General features: G+C 43.3%; 1 protein-coding gene across 1 annotated transcript; it reads left to right on the top strand.

Moving 5' to 3' along the window:
- The first annotated feature begins 645 nt into the window (after nt 1-645).
- LOC135770487 (uncharacterized) lies at nt 646-13,362 on the top strand. Its single transcript, XM_065280170.1, has 2 exons — nt 646-2,224; nt 10,942-13,362. The coding sequence occupies exon 1, from the start codon at nt 779-781 to the stop codon at nt 1,793-1,795; it is 1,017 nt and encodes a 338-aa protein (XP_065136242.1). The 5' UTR covers nt 646-778; the 3' UTR covers nt 1,796-2,224; nt 10,942-13,362.
- The last annotated feature ends 6,346 nt before the right edge of the window (nt 13,363-19,708 follow it).

The following is a 19,708-nucleotide window of genomic DNA, read 5'->3' as shown; positions in this document are numbered from 1 at the left end:
GGTATTCAAATGAAAGGCAGAAAACATATCCTGCTCATAATTTTTGAGCCGTGCATTAAATTCAACTTCATTATAATAATGACATGTATCACTCGATCTTAAATTTAAACTATTTTTATCTGGATCAACCAAATCATTATATGATCTATCCTCATCACTATCCTCTGGATTAAAGACCAAATGTCCTGCCGAAAAACTTTGTAAGAATGACATTAAGACTAAAAAAGTCCAAACGAAAGGCAGCAGTTAAATACCTTTACATGTAAGGCATTTTAACTGGATCGAGGACGATATACAATCAGTTGATCATGCTTTAAAAAAGCGATGTTCCCCTTTTTCCTCTCTTCTCTAAGTTTAGGAAGCAGTTCTTTACGCTTCATACGGACCTTGTCAGAGTAATCCTCATTGATATAGATGGTTGTGCCTTTTAAGGACTTTGCTCTCTTCAGTATTTCTTGTTTGTCCTTATACCGAAGAAATTCAATTAGAATAGATCTTGGTCGTCCAGTGGAATCGTATTTCCCAATTCGAAGTCCTCTTTCAAATTCAATATGCTTTGGTTCAATTTTAAGATGCTCCAGAAAAAGTTTCTTTACTTTTGCTTCGGTTTCAAGTCTAAGAAAAGATGGCGCACCCGTTGGGTGCTGCTGGTCGAACAGCTACACGGCGTGAAAAGCCAGAGATATATACATTGACTAATGGTAGAGTAATCGTCGAGGATGAACTCTTAAACTTCTTGGTTGTTAAACTGCATACTTTAACTCAAGATGAAATTGTCATGCTGGCCTTAAACAACTTTTCTTCGGAACGTATCGAGGAATCGAAAAGGATTATATTCGAGGTGTGCCCCAAGACAACACAGCGTAACATTACGCATAAGGGGCCACAAAAGGACGCTAATAACATCAAAGCATGCCTGAAAGTTATAAATGAATGTGGTGATAATATACCGCGGTTTGTATCATACTATTTGGATGATCTGCCGGTAATTGGGTTTGGAAGCCTAGATGCATCGGCACTACTTAGTAGAGTGGAGCAACTTAGCAGAGATTTACAAACAGTGAGGGAGACGCTGCGAGAACAAGCCGATGTGAATGAAAATCTGCGGCTATCAACAGGCACCATTGAACGCCGGGTTGCTACGATCGAGCTAAGAGGGACTACACTAGAAGGGTGTATGGAAGAGCATGTGCCTTCGGAAGGGGCGACGAGAAAAATCAGTGCCTTGATGTCTGTAGAGACACCGAATCAGCTGGAGTATGTGCCAGATGGAATACAGGCATGCGCGGCCGAATGGTCTACGGTTGTGAAGGGAGGCCGGCAAGTAAAGCATCTGCCACAAGTTGTGCCTCACAGAAGCGGATCTGACCGTCCTCCAGCACGGCGAGAAAGGAAGAAAGATATGGGCATTACTGGAACTGGCATTGCCAGCAGTATTCAGGTGGTTACAACTAAGCGGGTGAGTATCTTTGCTTCTCGATTTGATCCTGCACTTGAGGCTGACACGCTAAGGGATTATCTTGCGGAGAAACTAAACAATACCACGGTTACATGCATGAAGATCGCAAGTGACTATAGTCGATTTAGCTCGTTCCATGTCACGGCTGAATGTAATGATATTGCCGTAATGTATAACCCGGATCTCTGGCCAGTGGGGGCTTACGTACGTCGATACTATGAGATGCGTCAACCCAGAAGTATGCATCAGCCTCATAGTCGTGTTGCTGACCAGACCCGGGGTATACAAAGAGCTACCCGGGTGGAAGAGGGCATGACAGATGAGAGCAGTAGCTAGGATTAAATGACTGCCAATGTCTCTCACCGTTGTGTCTTATAATGTCCGCGGACTAAATGTGGGTCATTGTGATGGGGATAAAGCACAACGCTGTATTGTGGATAAACTTTTTGAAAAGTGTGATGTGCTGTGCATACAAGAAACTTTTCTAGCGAAACAAGACCTCGATAAGCTCAATGGATTACATAAGGATTTTCATGGTGCTGGGGAGTCCACCACAGACTTGAATACTAAATTGACTAAAGGTAGGATACCGGGTGGTGTCGCTATCTTCTGGAAGAAACACTATGACAGTCTGATCAAAGTATTGAGACTTCGGGTGGATTGGGCTATTGGGATTGAAGTCCATTGTAATGATTCTAAATTTATTGTTTTAAATGTGTATATGCCCTATGAAAGCCCTGACAATGAAGATGAATATATAAATATGTAGCATTGTGTAAAAAGAAACATTATTTTTATTTCTTTTTTGGGGAAATATGTATTTTTCTTTTATTTACTTGTCATTTTGTTGAAATGTTACATTTGTGTTATAAGATAAGATGTTAAAACGTTATGTGGAAAACAGTGGTTGTTTTAATTTTATATTAATGTAATTCCTTACCTTGCATGTATGTCTGTAACCAATGAGGGTCCAGGTCAAGGTCAAGGGGGAGGAGCTAGAGAGGGAAAAGGAGGAAGAAGGTCAAAAAACGTGGTGGAGAGGTATTGCAACAGAGACGTAAGGCGATGTTAAAAGTTTAAATATGCACGTGTAGATTAGGGGGTTTTCAGCGCGAAAGTCACATACTAATTTATCACGTAACGAGGAAAGAAGACAGGACTTTCAATCCGATGTCTGTGTCGTATTTCCCACGGAGAGGCTCGAGTGGATAACTCGGTCCGGGTGTCGCGAATTCATTCTGCATCGTCAACTAAAACAGTGGACAATCAGGGCAGAGCGATAACTTTGACTTTCTATCTGTTGTCGGAGAAACGAAGGACTTTGTGACGGGACTGAATAGCGTTATGAGCTAATAGGTGATGCCTTCGGCCAGGAGGTAAGAGACACGTCACCGGCTTCATGAGTCAGCTTTTTTCGGTACTCGCAAGTTCAAGTCAATACAACCAGACACCGCTAATAACACCTTCAAATCACCAGCTGTATCATCGCACCGGATCTTTGCTTCATGTGTATTCATCCGATGAGTTTGCTAAGATAATACAACTAACATCAAAGGAGGTACAGTTTCTGTTTGCCTTATAATATTGAACCAAACTGATCTTCATTTATGGGCCCCAACGAATACAAGCTTGCAACGAGTGTAGAGACTTTTGTTTTTTGGTAAGTTGAGAAGAGTAAAATCAAGGAGTTGTTATTACTGTTTCTGTATTTGTGAATATAGCACAGTCTTTTCTTTTATTTGTTATTTTTCATTTTCTCATTTCATATTGGGTTGTTATTCAATACATTCTTCTATTGAAAGATTTTGTCTCTGAGTGATTGTTAAACATTCTAAACATTTGACTGCTTTGTAGCATACTTTGCAACTTTTGTTAATAATACAGAAAGTTTAAAGGGGCATAACTTATCACACTGCAAGTATACACCGTTCAGTGGTTTATATTCTATAGTTAATTCATTCTTTTCAGTTATTTTTTTTTTGTTATAAGGGAAACCTTAGGGGATTATTAGTAAGAGATAAACATTTAGTGTAAACGAGCTCAGGGCGCCATTTCCATACAAAGAGGGGAAAAGCGCTACATAAAATGGAGGCACCGCTGGGATTCTTTGGTTTCCCAATATAGCTCATTGGTGTATTTCAAAAAAAAAAAAAAAAAAAAAAGAGTGCTTGAAGTCTGATTCTGAATCCTGTTATGATTGCATCTAAAAACATGCAACCCGAGCTCGTAGATGAACTCAGAGGATGGTGTAGGGGAGAGGGGTTGGATGTATGTCATGCTTTGATGGTGATTGTTCCTGAAGAGGTAGAGATTTCTCAGATTGAAGAAAATCTACAAACAATAAAATGTTTGGGCCGAGTGCGAGTGCGGGGAAGGATGTACAATCGTAAGCTAGATGGTCTAGCGGTATTGTGTGAATGCAAAGAAAGAATAGTGATAGACCAAGTTCCCCCTGAGATATTGCCAGTAGGAGAGGCTATGGCGTGGCCTGTGGTGGTTGTAGCTGAAGAGCCAGCTGCTGCCACCCCTAGTGGGAAAAGTGACTGTGCGTCTCCTGGTACGGATAATGAGGGTTGTTTTAAACCTTTGCTAGGTTCATCTGCTAGCTCCCCTGAGGCTATTATCCGTGCTGTTGGTGACTTATTGGCAAAGATTGAAAAGCCTGCAGGTGACGCTAGTAGTTATCGTCGACTCAGAATTTTTTCTGGCACAATACCGACCCCGCCTGGAGAGGAGTCCCTGGAGCATTGGCTTGAGCAGGCTTATTTGATGGTGGAAGAGAGTGATTGCTCTTCAAAAGAGAAACGCAGACGAATAATGGAAAGTTTGAGAGGTCCAGCTTTGGCCATAGTGAAGGCTGTACGAACCGCTGAAACAGAGGTTTTGCCAGAAAAGTGTGTAGAGGCGATTGAGAGTGCATTCGGTACTGCCGAGTCAGGCGAGGAATTGTACTTTGCCTTTCGATCAATGCAACAACGCTCAGGTGAAAAATTGTCAGATTTTTTGAGACGTCTGGAGTACGCTCTGACCAAAGTAGTACAGCGTGGGGGCTTACCTGCCGACAGGACCGATCGATCCAGAGTAGAGCAACTTATCCGTGGGGCTGTTGCCTCAGACATGATGTTAGTACATCTCAAACTGAGGGACAGACGGGAAAACCCTCCTACTTTTTTAGAGCTGCTGAGAGAGGTTAGAACTGAGGAAGATTATGAGATCTCTAGGCTTAAGCTGACCTCCTCAGTTAACAAAATCCAAGCTAGCGCTGATCTTGACGGTTCGTCTGGTGATATTCAAACCTTGAAAAAAGAGGTCAAAGAGCTGAAAGCAATGCTTTCAGCCATGAGCACTACTCAATGTACCACTGTGGTAGAAGCTGGGGATCCAGCTCCAAAGCCTAGCATATCGAGTGGTAGCTTTGATCCTGATATTGCAAGCCTAAAAAAACAAGTCAAAAGGCTACAACAGAAAGCCACAACTAGGGTTATGAGTACACCAACCACCGCCTTACCTATCGAAACCTCGAGAGCGATGCCCACGATGGTAAAGTACCCCAAACCCACCGCAAATTCAGATGATTTTTACTGTTATCGATGTGGTGAGACTGGGCATTTCTCGTCTAAGTGTAAGAATCCTGAAAATGCAGGCAAAGTTATACAAAAGCTCATTCAGTCTCTTAGGAAAGCAAAGGGCAGGGATTCGTCGTCAGGGAAGGATGGTATGGGAACAACAGACTGTTCTGTAAAGAGGAGTGCTGTGGCTGTGCAGGGAGAAAGGCAGCCCCCTAAGGGACTTATAGGCCCAACCTCTGTGGTACCGTTGAGGGTTAATGGACAAGCATGTGAAGCCTTACTGGACAGTGGTTCGCAGGTCACTATAATTTTTGAGGATTGGTACAGGCGTTATTTGCCAGACCTCACCATTCATTCAGTTACTGGGTTAGCCATCTGGGGATTAAGTGAGTCAACTTATCCCTATTTAGGCTATGTGGTAGTAGACCTGGAGTTTCCTGAAAAGGTCACAGGAAGTCAGGATACGATTTCAGTCTTGGCTCTCATATGCCCTGGACCATCTAGCCCTGATCAAACTCCTGTTATCTTGGGCACTAATGCCAATCTCTTTAAAAGGTTGGCTCAGCTGTGTAAGGACAGGGAGGGAGTAGATATTGCTCAGGTGTTTGGTATCACCGTTGGTGCAGACGTTTTACCCTCAGAGGTTCAGTCGACAAAAGATGCCCAAATGGCCTCTGATGACTCTCCTGTAGGTACTGTGATATGGGAAGGACCAGGTTCACTGAGTTTATCAGCAGAAGGGGATTGTTGTGCAATCTGTAAGATTGAGTTCACTGAGAGGGTGGAAAACCAGGTTTTGATGGTGGACACATCACCCTCTGTTACTTTGCCTGTAGGGGTTTTGCTGCAGCCAATGGTGGTTCCAAGCAGTGTGGTCGATGTTAACAATTTCCCTGTTTTGATGCACAACGAATCCAAACGGACCACGGTTATACCAGTAGGCACTGTGGTAGGGCATTTGTATCCAATTGACCCTGTGAATCCTGTTACTGAGGTAGGAGTTGACACAGAGCAGTTTGACCCCAACCTCATTCATTTTGGTGACTCTCCCATGCCCGAGAGTTGGAAGGACAGGCTGCGACAAAAATTGTCACAACGTGCAGGGGTATTTTCGTTTCAGGAATGGGATATTGGCTTAGCAAAGGGAGTTGAGCATCATATTCGCATGTCAGAGTCTAAGCCTTTCCGTGAGCGCTCAAGGCGGCTCGCTCCGGCTGATATTGATGATGTGAGGAGACATATACAGGAACTTCTGAGGGCCGGGATTATAAAAGAATCCCGGAGCCCCTACGCCTCCCCCATTGTAATAGCCCGCAAAAAGAATGGGAGCATCAGAATGTGCATAGACTATCGCACCTTAAACAGCCGAACTATAGCCGATCAGTACACTACTCCACGTATTGACGACGCATTAGACTGCTTATCTGGAAGTCAGTGGTTTTCGGTTTTAGATCTCCGTAGTGGCTATTACCAGATTGCAATGGCACCAGAAGACAAGGAGAAGACGGCTTTTATATGCCCTTTAGGATTCTTTCAGTTCGAGAGAATGCCTCAGGGGGTTACTGGGGCTCCTGCAACGTTTCAAAGATTGATGGAGAAAACTGTGGGGGACATGAACCTTCTACAGGTTTTAGTCTACCTTGATGATCTCATCGTCTTTGGAAAAACATTGCAGGAGCATGAGGACAGGCTTCTTAAGGTTCTTGACCGGTTGAAGGAAGCAGGATTGAAGATTTCACTTGACAAATGCCAGTTTGGTCAAACTAGAGTGAAATATGTAGGGCATATAGTTTCAGCAGATGGTGTTGCGGCTGATCCAGAAAAGGTCCAGGCCGTTACCACCTGGCCTCAGCCCACAGACCTTAGGGCACTGAGATCTTTTCTAGGTTTCTGCGGATATTACCGTAGGTTCATCGCCGACTACGCAAAAATCGTGAAGCCCCTTACTGACCTCACCAAGGGCTATGCCCAAAAACATGGCCGTAACACACCAGACCCCAAGAAATCGAGTAGTTACCACCAGGATTCTGAGCCGTTTGGCGAGCGCTGGACTTTGTCCTGCACAGAGGCGTTTCACAAGATCATAAACCGTCTAACTACTGTGCCTGTCCTTGCATTCGCAGATCCAAATAAACCGTACATCTTGCATGTTGATGCTTGTTTGCAGGGGTTAGGCTCAGTTTTATACCAGGAGTATCCTTCGGGCCTACGGCCTGTAGCTTTTGCTAGTAGGAAGCTAAGCAATGCGGAAACGAAGTATCCCATTCATCAATTGGAGTTTCTGGCACTAAAATGGGCTGTCGTGGATAAATTCCACGACTACCTATATGGAGCTAGATTTACAGTCCGCACGGACAATAATCCACTAACCTATGTTCTGACCACAGCCAAACTGAATGCCACTGGGCATCGTTGGTTAGCTTCTTTGGCAACTTATGATTTTGATGTGCAGTATAGACCAGGGAAAACAAATGTTGATGCTAATTTGTTGTCTCGCCGTGTGGCTGGAGATGAGGAAGACTGGCAGTGCATATCAGAGGCAGGGGTCAAAGCCATATGTAAAAGGGTTTGTGTGGACTTATGCTCTGAAACACCACCAAGATACGTTGCACAGTTAGGTGCATCCCCTGAATGTATTCCGGAAGTGTTTGCTTTCCCTACTCACCTAAGCTATCAATCGCTGGAACAGAAGTCACATGCAGAGTTGGTTAAAGCCCAGAGAGATGATGTCACTTTAGGTCCTGTAATTTCTGCATTAAAAGATGGGAATTGGCCTGTGGGGGTAGACAACAATTCAGAGCTAGGGCTGATGAAGAGAGAGATGGCACGGTTGGTATTGAAGGATGGGTTGCTTCATAGAAGTAGTAAGAACCTTTCTGGTCAAAGTACATACCAAATGGTGTTGCCTGCGGAATTTCGAGAAGCGGTGCTGAGGTCGTTGCATGATGACATGGGGCATTTAGGGGTGGAAAGAACCACTGATTTAGTGAGGAGTCGGTTCTTCTGGCCTAAGATGGCTCAAACAGTTGAACAGTACATCAAAAACTGTGGGCAGTGTGTTACTTTTAAAACACCCTGTAAGAAGTCTGCCTCTCTACATCAGATAGTCAGCAGTGGCCCTTTAAATCTGGTCTGTATCGATTTCTTATCAATGGAGCCTGACTCCAAAGGGATCAGTAATGTTCTTGTTGTTACAGATCATTTTACGCGTTACGCACAGGCTTTCCCGTCCAAAAATCAAACCGCTCTGACTGTTGCCAAAATTCTGGTGGACAAATTTTTTGTGCACTATGGATTACCTGCCAGGATTCATTCCGATCAAGGGCGGGATTTTGAGAGTAAGTTAATTAGGGAGCTTTTGAATCTGTTGGGTGTGCGAAAATCCCGAACTACTCCATATCATCCGCAGGGTGATCCCCAGCCCGAGAGATTTAACCGTACCCTTCTCTCAATGCTGGGCACCCTGGGGAAAGAGAAAAAGAAACAATGGAGCCAGCATGTAGGGCATTTGGTACATGCGTACAATAGTACTAAATGTGACGCTACAGGATTCTCTCCCTATTACTTAATGTTTGGAAGGGAAGCGAGGCTCCCGGTTGATTTGTGTTTTCCAAGTTCACCTGAGGGAAAAGAGGAGAGGGAGCACTCGAAATATGTGGCAAAATTAAAGAGTGATCTGCAAGAGGCCTATGAGCTAGCTTCTAAAGCCGCTGATAAAGTGCACCAACGGAATAGGAGAGCTTATGATCGCAATGTGAAATTTCAGAGTTTGACTACTGGTGATAGGGTACTACTCCGAAATCTGGGGTTGAAGGGAAAACATAAGCTTCAGGGCCGTTGGGGGTCAATACCACATATTGTTGTGGGGAAAATGCCTCACTTACCGGTATATGAGGTAAAACCAGAGCAGGGCAGTGGAAGAGTGAGAACTCTTCATCGTGACCATCTCTTGCCTATTGGACAATGGGTGAGAATGACCGATGGCACTGTGAATGTTGAACCTTTGAAAAGGATAAACACACGGTCAGGGTCTGAAAGAAAGTATAAACGGACACCGGTCCAGAGAGAAACCTTGGAGTTTTCAGAGTCATCTTCTGAGTCAGAGAGTGAAAGACCCAACCGTCCATACCATGCTTACATTGACAAGCTATTAAAGAATAGTGTGTCACGAGACAGAACTACTACTGTACATCCTGGTGAGGTAGACATTCAAAGTGTTGAGGAAGAGGATGTAAGTGAGGTAGAAGGTCCTGATGATTTATGTAGTGATAGTCACTCTGAAAAAGGGTCAGAAAGTGACAGTATACCTGAGCCTGTAAATGTGTCTGATGAAAGACAAATGATAAGGCAGGACTCAGCAGATTGTACAAATCAAAGATCTAGTGGTAAAAGAAGGATAAAACCTGTGATTAAACTAACTTATGATGAACCAGGCAAAGCTAAAGATCACCCAATCACTATAGTACATAGAGGAATCATAATTAAGGTTGGATAGAGTTGTTAATATGGTGCACAAACACTTTCAATGTTGGTTCATATGTTTGGTTTAATGTCTGATGAGGACATCAGGACAATTTAAAAAAAGGGAGGGTGTAGCATTGTGTAAAAAGAAACATTATTTTTATTTCTTTTTTGGGGAAATATGTATTTTTCTTTTATTTACTTGTCATTTTGTTGAAATGTTACATTTGTGTTATAAGATAAGATGTTAAAACGTTATGTGGAAAACAGTGGTTGTTTTAATTTTATATTAATGTAATTCCTTACCTTGCATGTATGTCTGTAACCAATGAGGGTCCAGGTCAAGGTCAAGGGGGAGGAGCTAGAGAGGGAAAAGGAGGAAGAAGGTCAAAAAACGTGGTGGAGAGGTATTGCAACAGAGACGTAAGGCGATGTTAAAAGTTTAAATATGCACGTGTAGATTAGGGGGTTTTCAGCGCGAAAGTCACATACTAATTTATCACGTAACGAGGAAAGAAGACAGGACTTTCAATCCGATGTCTGTGTCGTATTTCCCACGGAGAGGCTCGAGTGGATAACTCGGTCCGGGTGTCGCGAATTCATTCTGCATCGTCAACTAAAACAGTGGACAATCAGGGCAGAGCGATAACTTTGACTTTCTATCTGTTGTCGGAGAAACGAAGGACTTTGTGACGGGACTGAATAGCGTTATGAGCTAATAGGTGATGCCTTCGGCCAGGAGGTAAGAGACACGTCACCGGCTTCATGAGTCAGCTTTTTTCGGTACTCGCAAGTTCAAGTCAATACAACCAGACACCGCTAATAACACCTTCAAATCACCAGCTGTATCATCGCACCGGATCTTTGCTTCATGTGTATTCATCCGATGAGTTTGCTAAGATAATACAACTAACATCAAAGGAGGTACAGTTTCTGTTTGCCTTATAATATTGAACCAAACTGATCTTCATTTATGGGCCCCAACGAATACAAGCTTGCAACGAGTGTAGAGACTTTTGTTTTTTGGTAAGTTGAGAAGAGTAAAATCAAGGAGTTGTTATTACTGTTTCTGTATTTGTGAATATAGCACAGTCTTTTCTTTTATTTGTTATTTTTCATTTTCTCATTTCATATTGGGTTGTTATTCAATACATTCTTCTATTGAAAGATTTTGTCTCTGAGTGATTGTTAAACATTCTAAACATTTGACTGCTTTGTAGCATACTTTGCAACTTTTGTTAATAATACAGAAAGTTTAAAGGGGCATAACTTATCACACTGCAAGTATACACCGTTCAGTGGTTTATATTCTATAGTTAATTCATTCTTTTCAGTTATTTTTTTTTTGTTATAAGGGAAACCTTAGGGGATTATTAGTAAGAGATAAACATTTAGTGTAAACGAGCTCAGGGCGCCATTTCCATACAAAGAGGGGAAAAGCGCTACAAATAGACTAGCCTGTATTAAGACATTTATACAAGATGCTGATAGCACTTGCATACAGGTAGTGGGAGATATGAATGCTGATATCTCTGACGCTAGATCCTCATTTGGTAAACTTTTGAAGCAATTCTCATGGGAGTGGTTTAGTACTGTCCAGTCAGGTTATATTGCCAGCGGAAAGTTATACGTACGTCAGTGATGCATGGCATACTACATCTTGGCTTGATCACTGCTTGAGTACTATAGATGGACATACCTGTATTAATGGTATGAAGATAGATCATAATATGGCCACATCTGATCACATACCTCTTATTGTGAGCTGTAATCTGGATGGTATTCCTAAATATGATACATGCAAAGCCACTGTAAATCAGGTAAATGGAGAGAAACCGGACTGGTCTAGTCTCACAAGGGAAGAAATTCATATATACACGCAGATAAGTGATCAATATCTGAAGGGCATAGAGCTCCCAAAAGATACCATATTATGTCGTGATGTGAACTGCTCCAAACAAGACCATGGCGCACATCTACTTAGTCTATATGATAACATTCTGAATAGTATAATTAGATCAGGGAGGCCCCTATGTAAAACAAAAAATAATGTTTATGTTGGCAAACCTGGATGGAATGCTTTTGTAGAAGAAGTACACACTGAGGTACGGCAGGCATATAAGGCTTGGATGGTAGCAGGGAAGCCAAGATCGGGATCTGTGTTTGAACATAAGAAAAGGACTAATGCTGAGTTTAAATATGCTCTCCGGTACATCAAGAGGAATGAGAATACTTTAAGGGCAGACTCCCTAGCATCTAATTTGCAAAATAGCTATAAAGACTTCTGGAAAGAAGTCAGAATGATTAATAGTAGTAGAAACCCTATCTCATCCAATATTAATGGGGTGACGGGGACTGAGAATATATGTCAGCTCTGGAAAAAGCATTTTTATGATTTGTATAACTGTGTTAAGGGTGCTGTGAAAAGGGGCGAGGCTATAGAAAGCCAGGTAGGAGTTATTGTTACTCCCCAAGAGGTGTTCGATGCAGTTTCAAAGTTGAAGAATAAGAAATCGTGTGGACTAGATAATATTACATCTGAACACTTGAAATATGCAAGTACAAGACTCTACCCTTTATTGGCCATTTGTTTTACAGGCTTTTTGGTACATGGTCTTTTGCCCCAGTCACTTATGCTGACTGTACTGGTCCCTGTGATTAAGGATAAGACTGGCAAACTTAGTGACATGAATAACTATAGGCCTATAGCCCTGGCAAGTTCTGTGTCAAAGGTGCTAGAAAGGATTCTATTGTTGAGGCTTGAACCATATTTGTACACCACAGCTAATCAATTTGGATTTAAGCATGGACATGGAACTGATATGTGCATTTTTGCACTTAAGGAATTATTGGATAAATACAACAGCCGGGGGTCTACATTATTCATGTGTTTTTTAGATGCCTCTAAAGCCTTCGATCGGATTAATCATGTCAAATTATTTGATAAATTAGTAGGAAGAGGTGTCCCAGGATACCTTACAAGAATTCTTATGTTCTGGTACTCCTGCCAGACTTTGAGGGTGAAATGGGGCGGTATTATATCAGATGATTTTAAAATGTGTAATGGAGTACGTCAGGGTGGAATTTTATCTCCACATCTGTTCAATTTATATGTTGATGAACTGTCTGTTGAACTTAATGAATGTAATACTGGATGTCTTGTTGGTAATGTATTGTGTAATCATTTGATGTATGCAGATGACTTGATATTGATAAGCCCTTATAGTGCAGGCATGCAAAAGCTTATGAACATCTGCTCTTCTTATGGTGATGCATTTGATATTAAGTATAATGCCTTAAAAAGTAATATAATGATTGTAAAAACGAAAGAGGACCAGAAGTTAAGGTTCCCAGAATTTTATTTATGTGGAAATATCTTAAAAGAAACAGATGAGGTTAAATACCTGGGACACTATATTGTAAATGATCTTACGGATGACAGAGACTTGTTCAGGCAGAGGTGTAAGCTGTATGGTCAGGCTAATGTCTTGGCACGTAAGTTTCACATGTGCTCCACTAATGTCAAAACTGTATTATTTAAAAGCTTCTGCTCGCCTTTGTATGCTGCGCACCTTTGGCGCAACTACAAAAAGAAGAGCATGCAGGCTTTGGTGGTGGCATATAATGATTCCTTTAGAATGCTATTGAAAGAACCGCGGAACAACAGTGCGAGTGAGATGTTTGCTAACAGTGGTATAAGATCTTGTGCAGCTAACATTAGACATTGTATCTATACATTTATGTGTAGAATTCAGAATCAATCAAACTGTATTGTTCAAGCCCTGGTATGTCCGAAGAAAAGTTCGATCAGGTTTACTTCAAGAATTTGGAAGCACTGGCGCTCCTCTTTATATGTATAAATAACGTATAGTATTTTTCTATTTTTCTATTTTTGTGTAAATTCCTATACTTGTTTTGTAATCTTTTCTTTTTAATACTATGGACCAGGATTCTGTGTCCTTAATAAAGATTTAATAATAAATAATAATCCATGTTTCAGACTTTACATCGGGAACTCCATCGATCACAATGTTCTTTTTTCTTGATGTGTTATCCATGTAATCCAGTTTACCCATTAAGCTGTTTAAAGAAGCTTGGTATTCGCCCAGACTTTCTGCATTGGCTTGATGTTTTTCTGCCATCTTGCTCAATTTAGTTTTCATCTCATCTACTTCAGCCTGAGTAAACTGGAGACTTGTTTTTAAGTCCTGAATGTCTTTTGTCGCACTTTGGACATCTTTAAAAAGGTTATCCATGCGAACACACATAGAGTCCACAATCACTTGAACACATGATTTAAAACTCTTTTCTTGTTGGTCAAGAAGTTCTTTAAAGTAAGTCTTTAGTTTTTCAAGCATCTCCTGGACCATAGGAAATGACACAGAGTCGTCCTCACCTTTTCTTGGCATTTTGATGTTTTCAGAGCTTAATTTGTAGAACCAGGCTGGGCCAGCTTGAGTAGGCCTTAAATACAATCTATCAAATATCACTTTAGTTGTTAACCATCCACCTTTTGTAATCCACAATCCAGATATATTTTGAAGTATATTTTGGAAAAATATAATTATGGTTACTACAAATATAAGTATGGTTATTCCAATGAGAAATCTCTCGACACAGCATAACACAGTTCTCAGCCATGTCAGACATCTGTGACGCTGTATTTTGCATGTCTCTGATTTAATTTAGTTTAGTCTGTGCACAGATTTTGGCTATTTTTGATTTAATTAAACCATTACACCTCTCAACCGCCCCTTGAGACTGTGGATGATACACTGATCCAAATTTTTGGGTTATTCCTACCCTAGCAAGTGCTTTTCTCAACAGGTTGGCCTGAAATCCTGGTCCATTATCTGACTGTAATACCTTGGGAAGTGCAAATCTTACGACCACTTCCCTCTTAAGTGCTCCAGCCACTGCTTGCGCACTCTGCGTTCACACTGGATTGAAGCTTCTGTCCATCTCAAAAATTTAAAACATTTTCTCCTTAATTGGGTGGATCATATCTACAAATTCCATCACTAGACGCACAAATGGTCCTTCCACACTTGGAAACAGACGCATTTGGTGTACTGCTGGTTTGACATTTCTATAAATGTCACATTCTGACAAAAATTAGCTAATTTTGTTATGCATATTGATAAACCTGTTGTCTCAAAATCTTATTTACCATCTCCCCCCTCGCGCAATGTTCACTACCATGCGCGTTCATCATCACCATTTTCTCCATTCTAGATGGTATTACTAATGTTGTTGCTCTGTTCTCCACAAACCTTTTACATTGACAACACCTCTGCTTTGCCACTCAATCTTTTCAATTTGTGACGCTGTATTTTGCATGTCTCTGATTTCATCTACAGTTACGTCTGCGGAAATATTCACCTGTTTACTGTCAGTCTTATTACCTGACCTTGTCACTACCATGGTCATGGTTTCAGCTCGCTCTGGTTTTGCCGCGCCTAATTTTGCTTCCTCGTCTGCTTTTTAATTTCCTTTTTCATAAAATTAGTCTCCTTTTGTTTATGCCTTACACTTAATTACATTTACTTTAGCTGGTTTTTTGTATTCCCTCAAATAGTTTTGTGATCTCTGTAAGATGTTTAATTGGGTGGCCGTTACTTTGCTTAAACCCATTATCACGCCATATTCCCCCAAAACAATGCACCATGCCATCATTTTTTTCCAATTTCCCTATCCAATATACTTCTGGTCTAACTAAAAGGGTTAGCTCCTGTTTAGTTATTTTGGTTAGACACTGCAACGTTAATCCCTGTGTTTTGGTTTTGATGGTAACATCCAATTTACACAAAATTTTCCTTCCAATTAATGTGATCGGAACCTGAGGTGCCATCAGAAATTGATTTACAACAGTTTTCTCTTCTATCTGAACCATAATTGGTTCTGACAGACACATTTTCATAGGTTTTCCAGAGAATCCTATTGTTCTAACAGATGATTGTGATGCAACAACCCCAGGTACCAATTTTGGATCAATTGAGCTACATGTAGCTCCGGTGTCAATTAAACATTCAATTTTTACTCCATTAATAATGCATGTTAATTTAGGTTCTTCCCAATCATTTTCGGATAATGCTACCTGTTGGTTAATTGGACCCTCCGAACACCCCTATTGCTTCCATGGGTTTGTTGGACAGTCACACCTAGCCTGAGTATTCTCCCCACATCCCCAGCAAACATTGTTTTGCCCGAAATATGGACCCAGATCAGCGGATGCCCTGTTCTGAAAATATCCCCTTCCTCTGCCTCTTGGCCATCTTCAAAAATAAATTCCTCTACTCTGTCCACTAGGTGCCATTACATTCACAACTACTGGTTGAGACGGGGCTGCGCCCTGGGGATGCTGCCATAGGTTCCGATTTTGGGTTTGATCCGCAGCTTGTTTTGGCAGATCAGCTACCTGTTCAGACTTATTAGGAGGGTGTGTTGCAACCATTTCGCCCTGAGAGTGGCTCGCTGACTCATATGACCCTGCCCATCCCACTACATAGGTTCCCCTGGGGTCCTTACTAATGTCTTTGTGTCTTTTCTTTTCCTCCAGACTAACTTGAGCCAGCTTTCGTATAGTCTCTTTAGCTTGTTGCTCTAAGTCTCTTTCGTGTTTCTGGTGTTTGGAAGCATGGTGTTTTAGGGTCTCCACCCACTGGCTGTGTGGCATTGCATCTAGCCCTGGGGTGTCACTCAGTTTGTTTTGCACAGACACTGGCAGTGCGTCCAGCAGTTCCTTTCTGAAAAGTCTGGTTTCAAAGTCTCTTGGGTCAGTGGGATCTTTTCCCAGCCCCTGCCCTCTACAAGTTTGCGTGTTTTTAGCAATCCACAGTGCACCGTCCTCCTGACCCAGTGCAGCGGGGGTCAGTTTGGTGCTGTCAAACTTGACAGGAAACTCAGTTCTCAAGGCACCCCAAAGTCTGCCTCTGTAACAGTCAATAGCCTGGCCGTCAAAATAAGATGAAACCACACTCTGTCCCATACCTACTAACCACAACACATCCTCCATTTCTCTTAAACTAGTAATTTTTGCCAGTAAGGCTTTTATGTCACCCACCGCCAATCTTGTACCTTGCGTCTCTTTCTCCAACACAGCAATCCAGGGACCAGCACCGTCTCTTAAACTTGGCAATAAGTTTATTATAGTCTCTAAATCTCTATGAGCCCATGGAACATACACAGCTGTTTTTCCTTCAATACGCAATGGAAATACACTCACACCTGGCTCATTCATTCCACCTCTAGGGGTACTTTTCAATAATGGGGATCTGTCCTCTATTGGGTCTAAAGTCTAAAGCTAATCTGTCCCTATACTCCATATCTCTCCTCTACCAACATCTTAGCTCTGTAAGTTCTTAATCCATCAGGTCCTGACATTTTTGTCATATCTATACCACCTTTAGAGGCTGGGTACTCTTGTGTCATTTTCATATTTAGCCAGTCATCAGTTTCTCGCTTTCTCTGTTCCATAGCATGCACTGCCCTAACCTTTTGTTGCTTAAGCACCCTTTCTTTTGCTCTCTCTCTATCCTGCCTTTCTTGCTCCGAATCTTCTTGATTCGGAAGATCGGTCTAAGTGATACATTTAGAGGAACAAAGGAGGAAGGAAACGCATCGTGTTTGCAACGTAAACAAAGGCGGACCGCTGTGAGTATCAACTCCTGTATTAAAGTGAAGTGGAAGACTAACCTGTGAATTTACTGAATACCTCCAGAAGGAGGAGAGCGGCCCTACCCCTGAACCAGCGTGGTAGGCGAGCCGCAGGAACTGTCCATATAAGCAGCCACAGCAGCAGAATAAATATCCAGGCCGTATTATCATCGCCCCCATCCATCCCCAAGCGAAGTGGAGGACGACGGGCGTCTCTTTGTGTACACTTGTAGTGTGGTGGGTGAGTCCTTGTATTTTGCCTTGTATTTTGAAAACCTTTCACGTTGAAGTGGTGCTGTGTAATTGCTGTGGGTTGCTGTGCAAGTGCTGTGTGTCTTGTCAGATGTTACCCCGCATCATCCATTTCATTGAGGAAGAGACGGAGAGGCTAACGGTCCTAGGAGGAACCATCTATCATACGCTGTGTGCGGTTTATTAGTGTAAAGTGACGGCATGGGCCTCTGGAAGCCGCCCCCGTCTGTATATCGGCAGAGTTTGGAGAACGGCGGTGAAGATTCGGAAGCTGGCAGTGTGTGTGAGTACAAATACGGGCCATTTGTATTGATACCTTACCCATGTGTATTCCCTTGTTGCAGAGTTAGAGGCGAAGGAGCTTCACCGCCCCGTGGTCTCTACAAAAGGGCGCCCCTGTCCGGTGTTCGATCGCCCTACGGGTAGCGAGGTTAGGGTAGCGCTCGACCCGGTGAGAAGGTGTGACATTTCGCCCCTCTGCCGACCAGCGAACTCGCCGAGAGGGTCTTGCCCCCGGCGTCTTCTGGGAAATCATCGCCCGTTTGACTTCCTGCGTCTGCCAGCCGTCGCAAGTCCGCCCCCGCTACATTGTCGATCCATCCCTGTCATCTAGAACGCAGTGTAGCGAGCTGTGGAAAAGCTGCACTTACCAAGAGCTGTAAACAGCGGAGAGGTGAGAAACAACCAAGTTAGAAATAACCGTGTCTTTGTGTCCCAGCTGCTGCCTGTGGAGAAAAAGAGAACGAGAGTGAACGTCAGGAGAACGAACTGTGGACAATTATACGTACCAAGAGCTGTAAACAGCGGAGAGGTGAGAAGCACCCAAGTCCGAATTAACCGTGTTGTTGTGTCCAAGCTGCTGTTTGTGGAGAAAGAGAGAACAAGAGTGAACGTCAAGAGAACGAACTGTGGAAACTTATACTTACCAAGAGCTGTAAGCAGCGGAGAGGTGAGCACCATCCAAGTTCAGATTAACCGTGTCTTTGTGTCCCAGCCGCTGCCTGTGGAGAACAAGAGGACAAGAGTGAACATCAGGAGGACGAACTGTGGGAAATTGTACGTACCACGAGCTGTAAACAGCGACGGGCGAGAAGTTATCCAAGTCCAGATAACTGTGTCCTTGCGTCCCAGCCGCCGCCTGTGGAAAGAGGAAGGAAGGAAGGAGAGTGAGCTGGACACAAAGAATTGTATGAGCAGAGTAGTGAAGCCTCTGCAGAGTGCAACACAGGTACGCAGGTGGAGAGAGTTAACCCCCCAAATACTCACACTATTTTACCTTTGCCTCCAGGAAAGAAGAGGAGGGTGCCATGGATAGTGGGGACAGGCAGGAGCCTGTTTTCCACGTCTCCCCCTTGGTCTCCAGCCCCCCCTGGATCCCCGTTGCCCCTTTTTCCTTCCTGCCACCTCCCTGTGTCGTGGCCTGCCTGGAAGGCAGAGCAAGAGCCTAGTTTTAATTGCCCCTTCCCCATTCCCCAAGTTATTTTAAATATTTAAATAAAGATTGTTTTATTACTTACCTGTTCTCGTGTTGTCTGGTCATTGGGTTGGCTTTGGGGACCTCCTCGAGGTGGACGTTGAGAAGGGGCGTGCCTTTAGGCGAGTAATAGCCAGCCCCTGGGCGTGACAGATTTTGGCGTAGTCGGCAGGGCTCCACCTCGAGTTAAGTAACCAAGGTCGCCCAATGACCGACAACGCGGGGCCCGCAGCCCAACTCCGTGCCACGTCCATCATCATGGGTAGCCCATGGATCCAAAGATATGGAGGAGCAGAGTCGGAGGTACGACTGGCAGAATGGAAGGCCCAATTAGAGTACTTGGCCGATCTACAGGGCCTAAGCGCCGCCCAGCGGCTCCAGTTTGTATTGAACTCCCTAGAGGGAGAAGCACGGCGAGAGGTGCAAGCCGCCCCCGAAGCAGTCAGATCCACCGCCCAGACCGTATTCCAGTTTCTTACCGAGCAATATGGTGACCATACCCCCGTAGCTGTCCTCCGTTCCCAGTTTTTTAATTGTAAGCAAGGCCCCCGACAACCCATTAGAGCTTTTGCCCTTAGGCTGCGAGAGCAGTTTACTCAGCTACAGGCCCGACGTGATCATGGGCTAGGAGACGGGGAGACCTTATTACGTGACCAGTTCCTCCTGTGGATGAAAGAGGGCCCCGTAAGACAGAGTCTGAGGGTCCAGTTTCGGAGGGAACCCGGGCTCACATTTGAAGATTTAAAGAAGGAGGCGCTGGCTTTGGAGGGTGATGAGGTCGAAGTGAGCGAAGCCCCAGTATGTGCGGCCGTGAGTGAAACCGTACCAACACAACCT

Source organism: Paramisgurnus dabryanus, chromosome 8 (assembly GCF_030506205.2).
Source record: "Paramisgurnus dabryanus chromosome 8, PD_genome_1.1, whole genome shotgun sequence".
Taxonomy (NCBI): Eukaryota; Metazoa; Chordata; class Actinopteri; order Cypriniformes; family Cobitidae; genus Paramisgurnus; species Paramisgurnus dabryanus.
The sequence above is the reverse complement of the archived record's forward strand: the minus strand, read 5'-3'. Positions and strand labels throughout refer to the sequence as shown.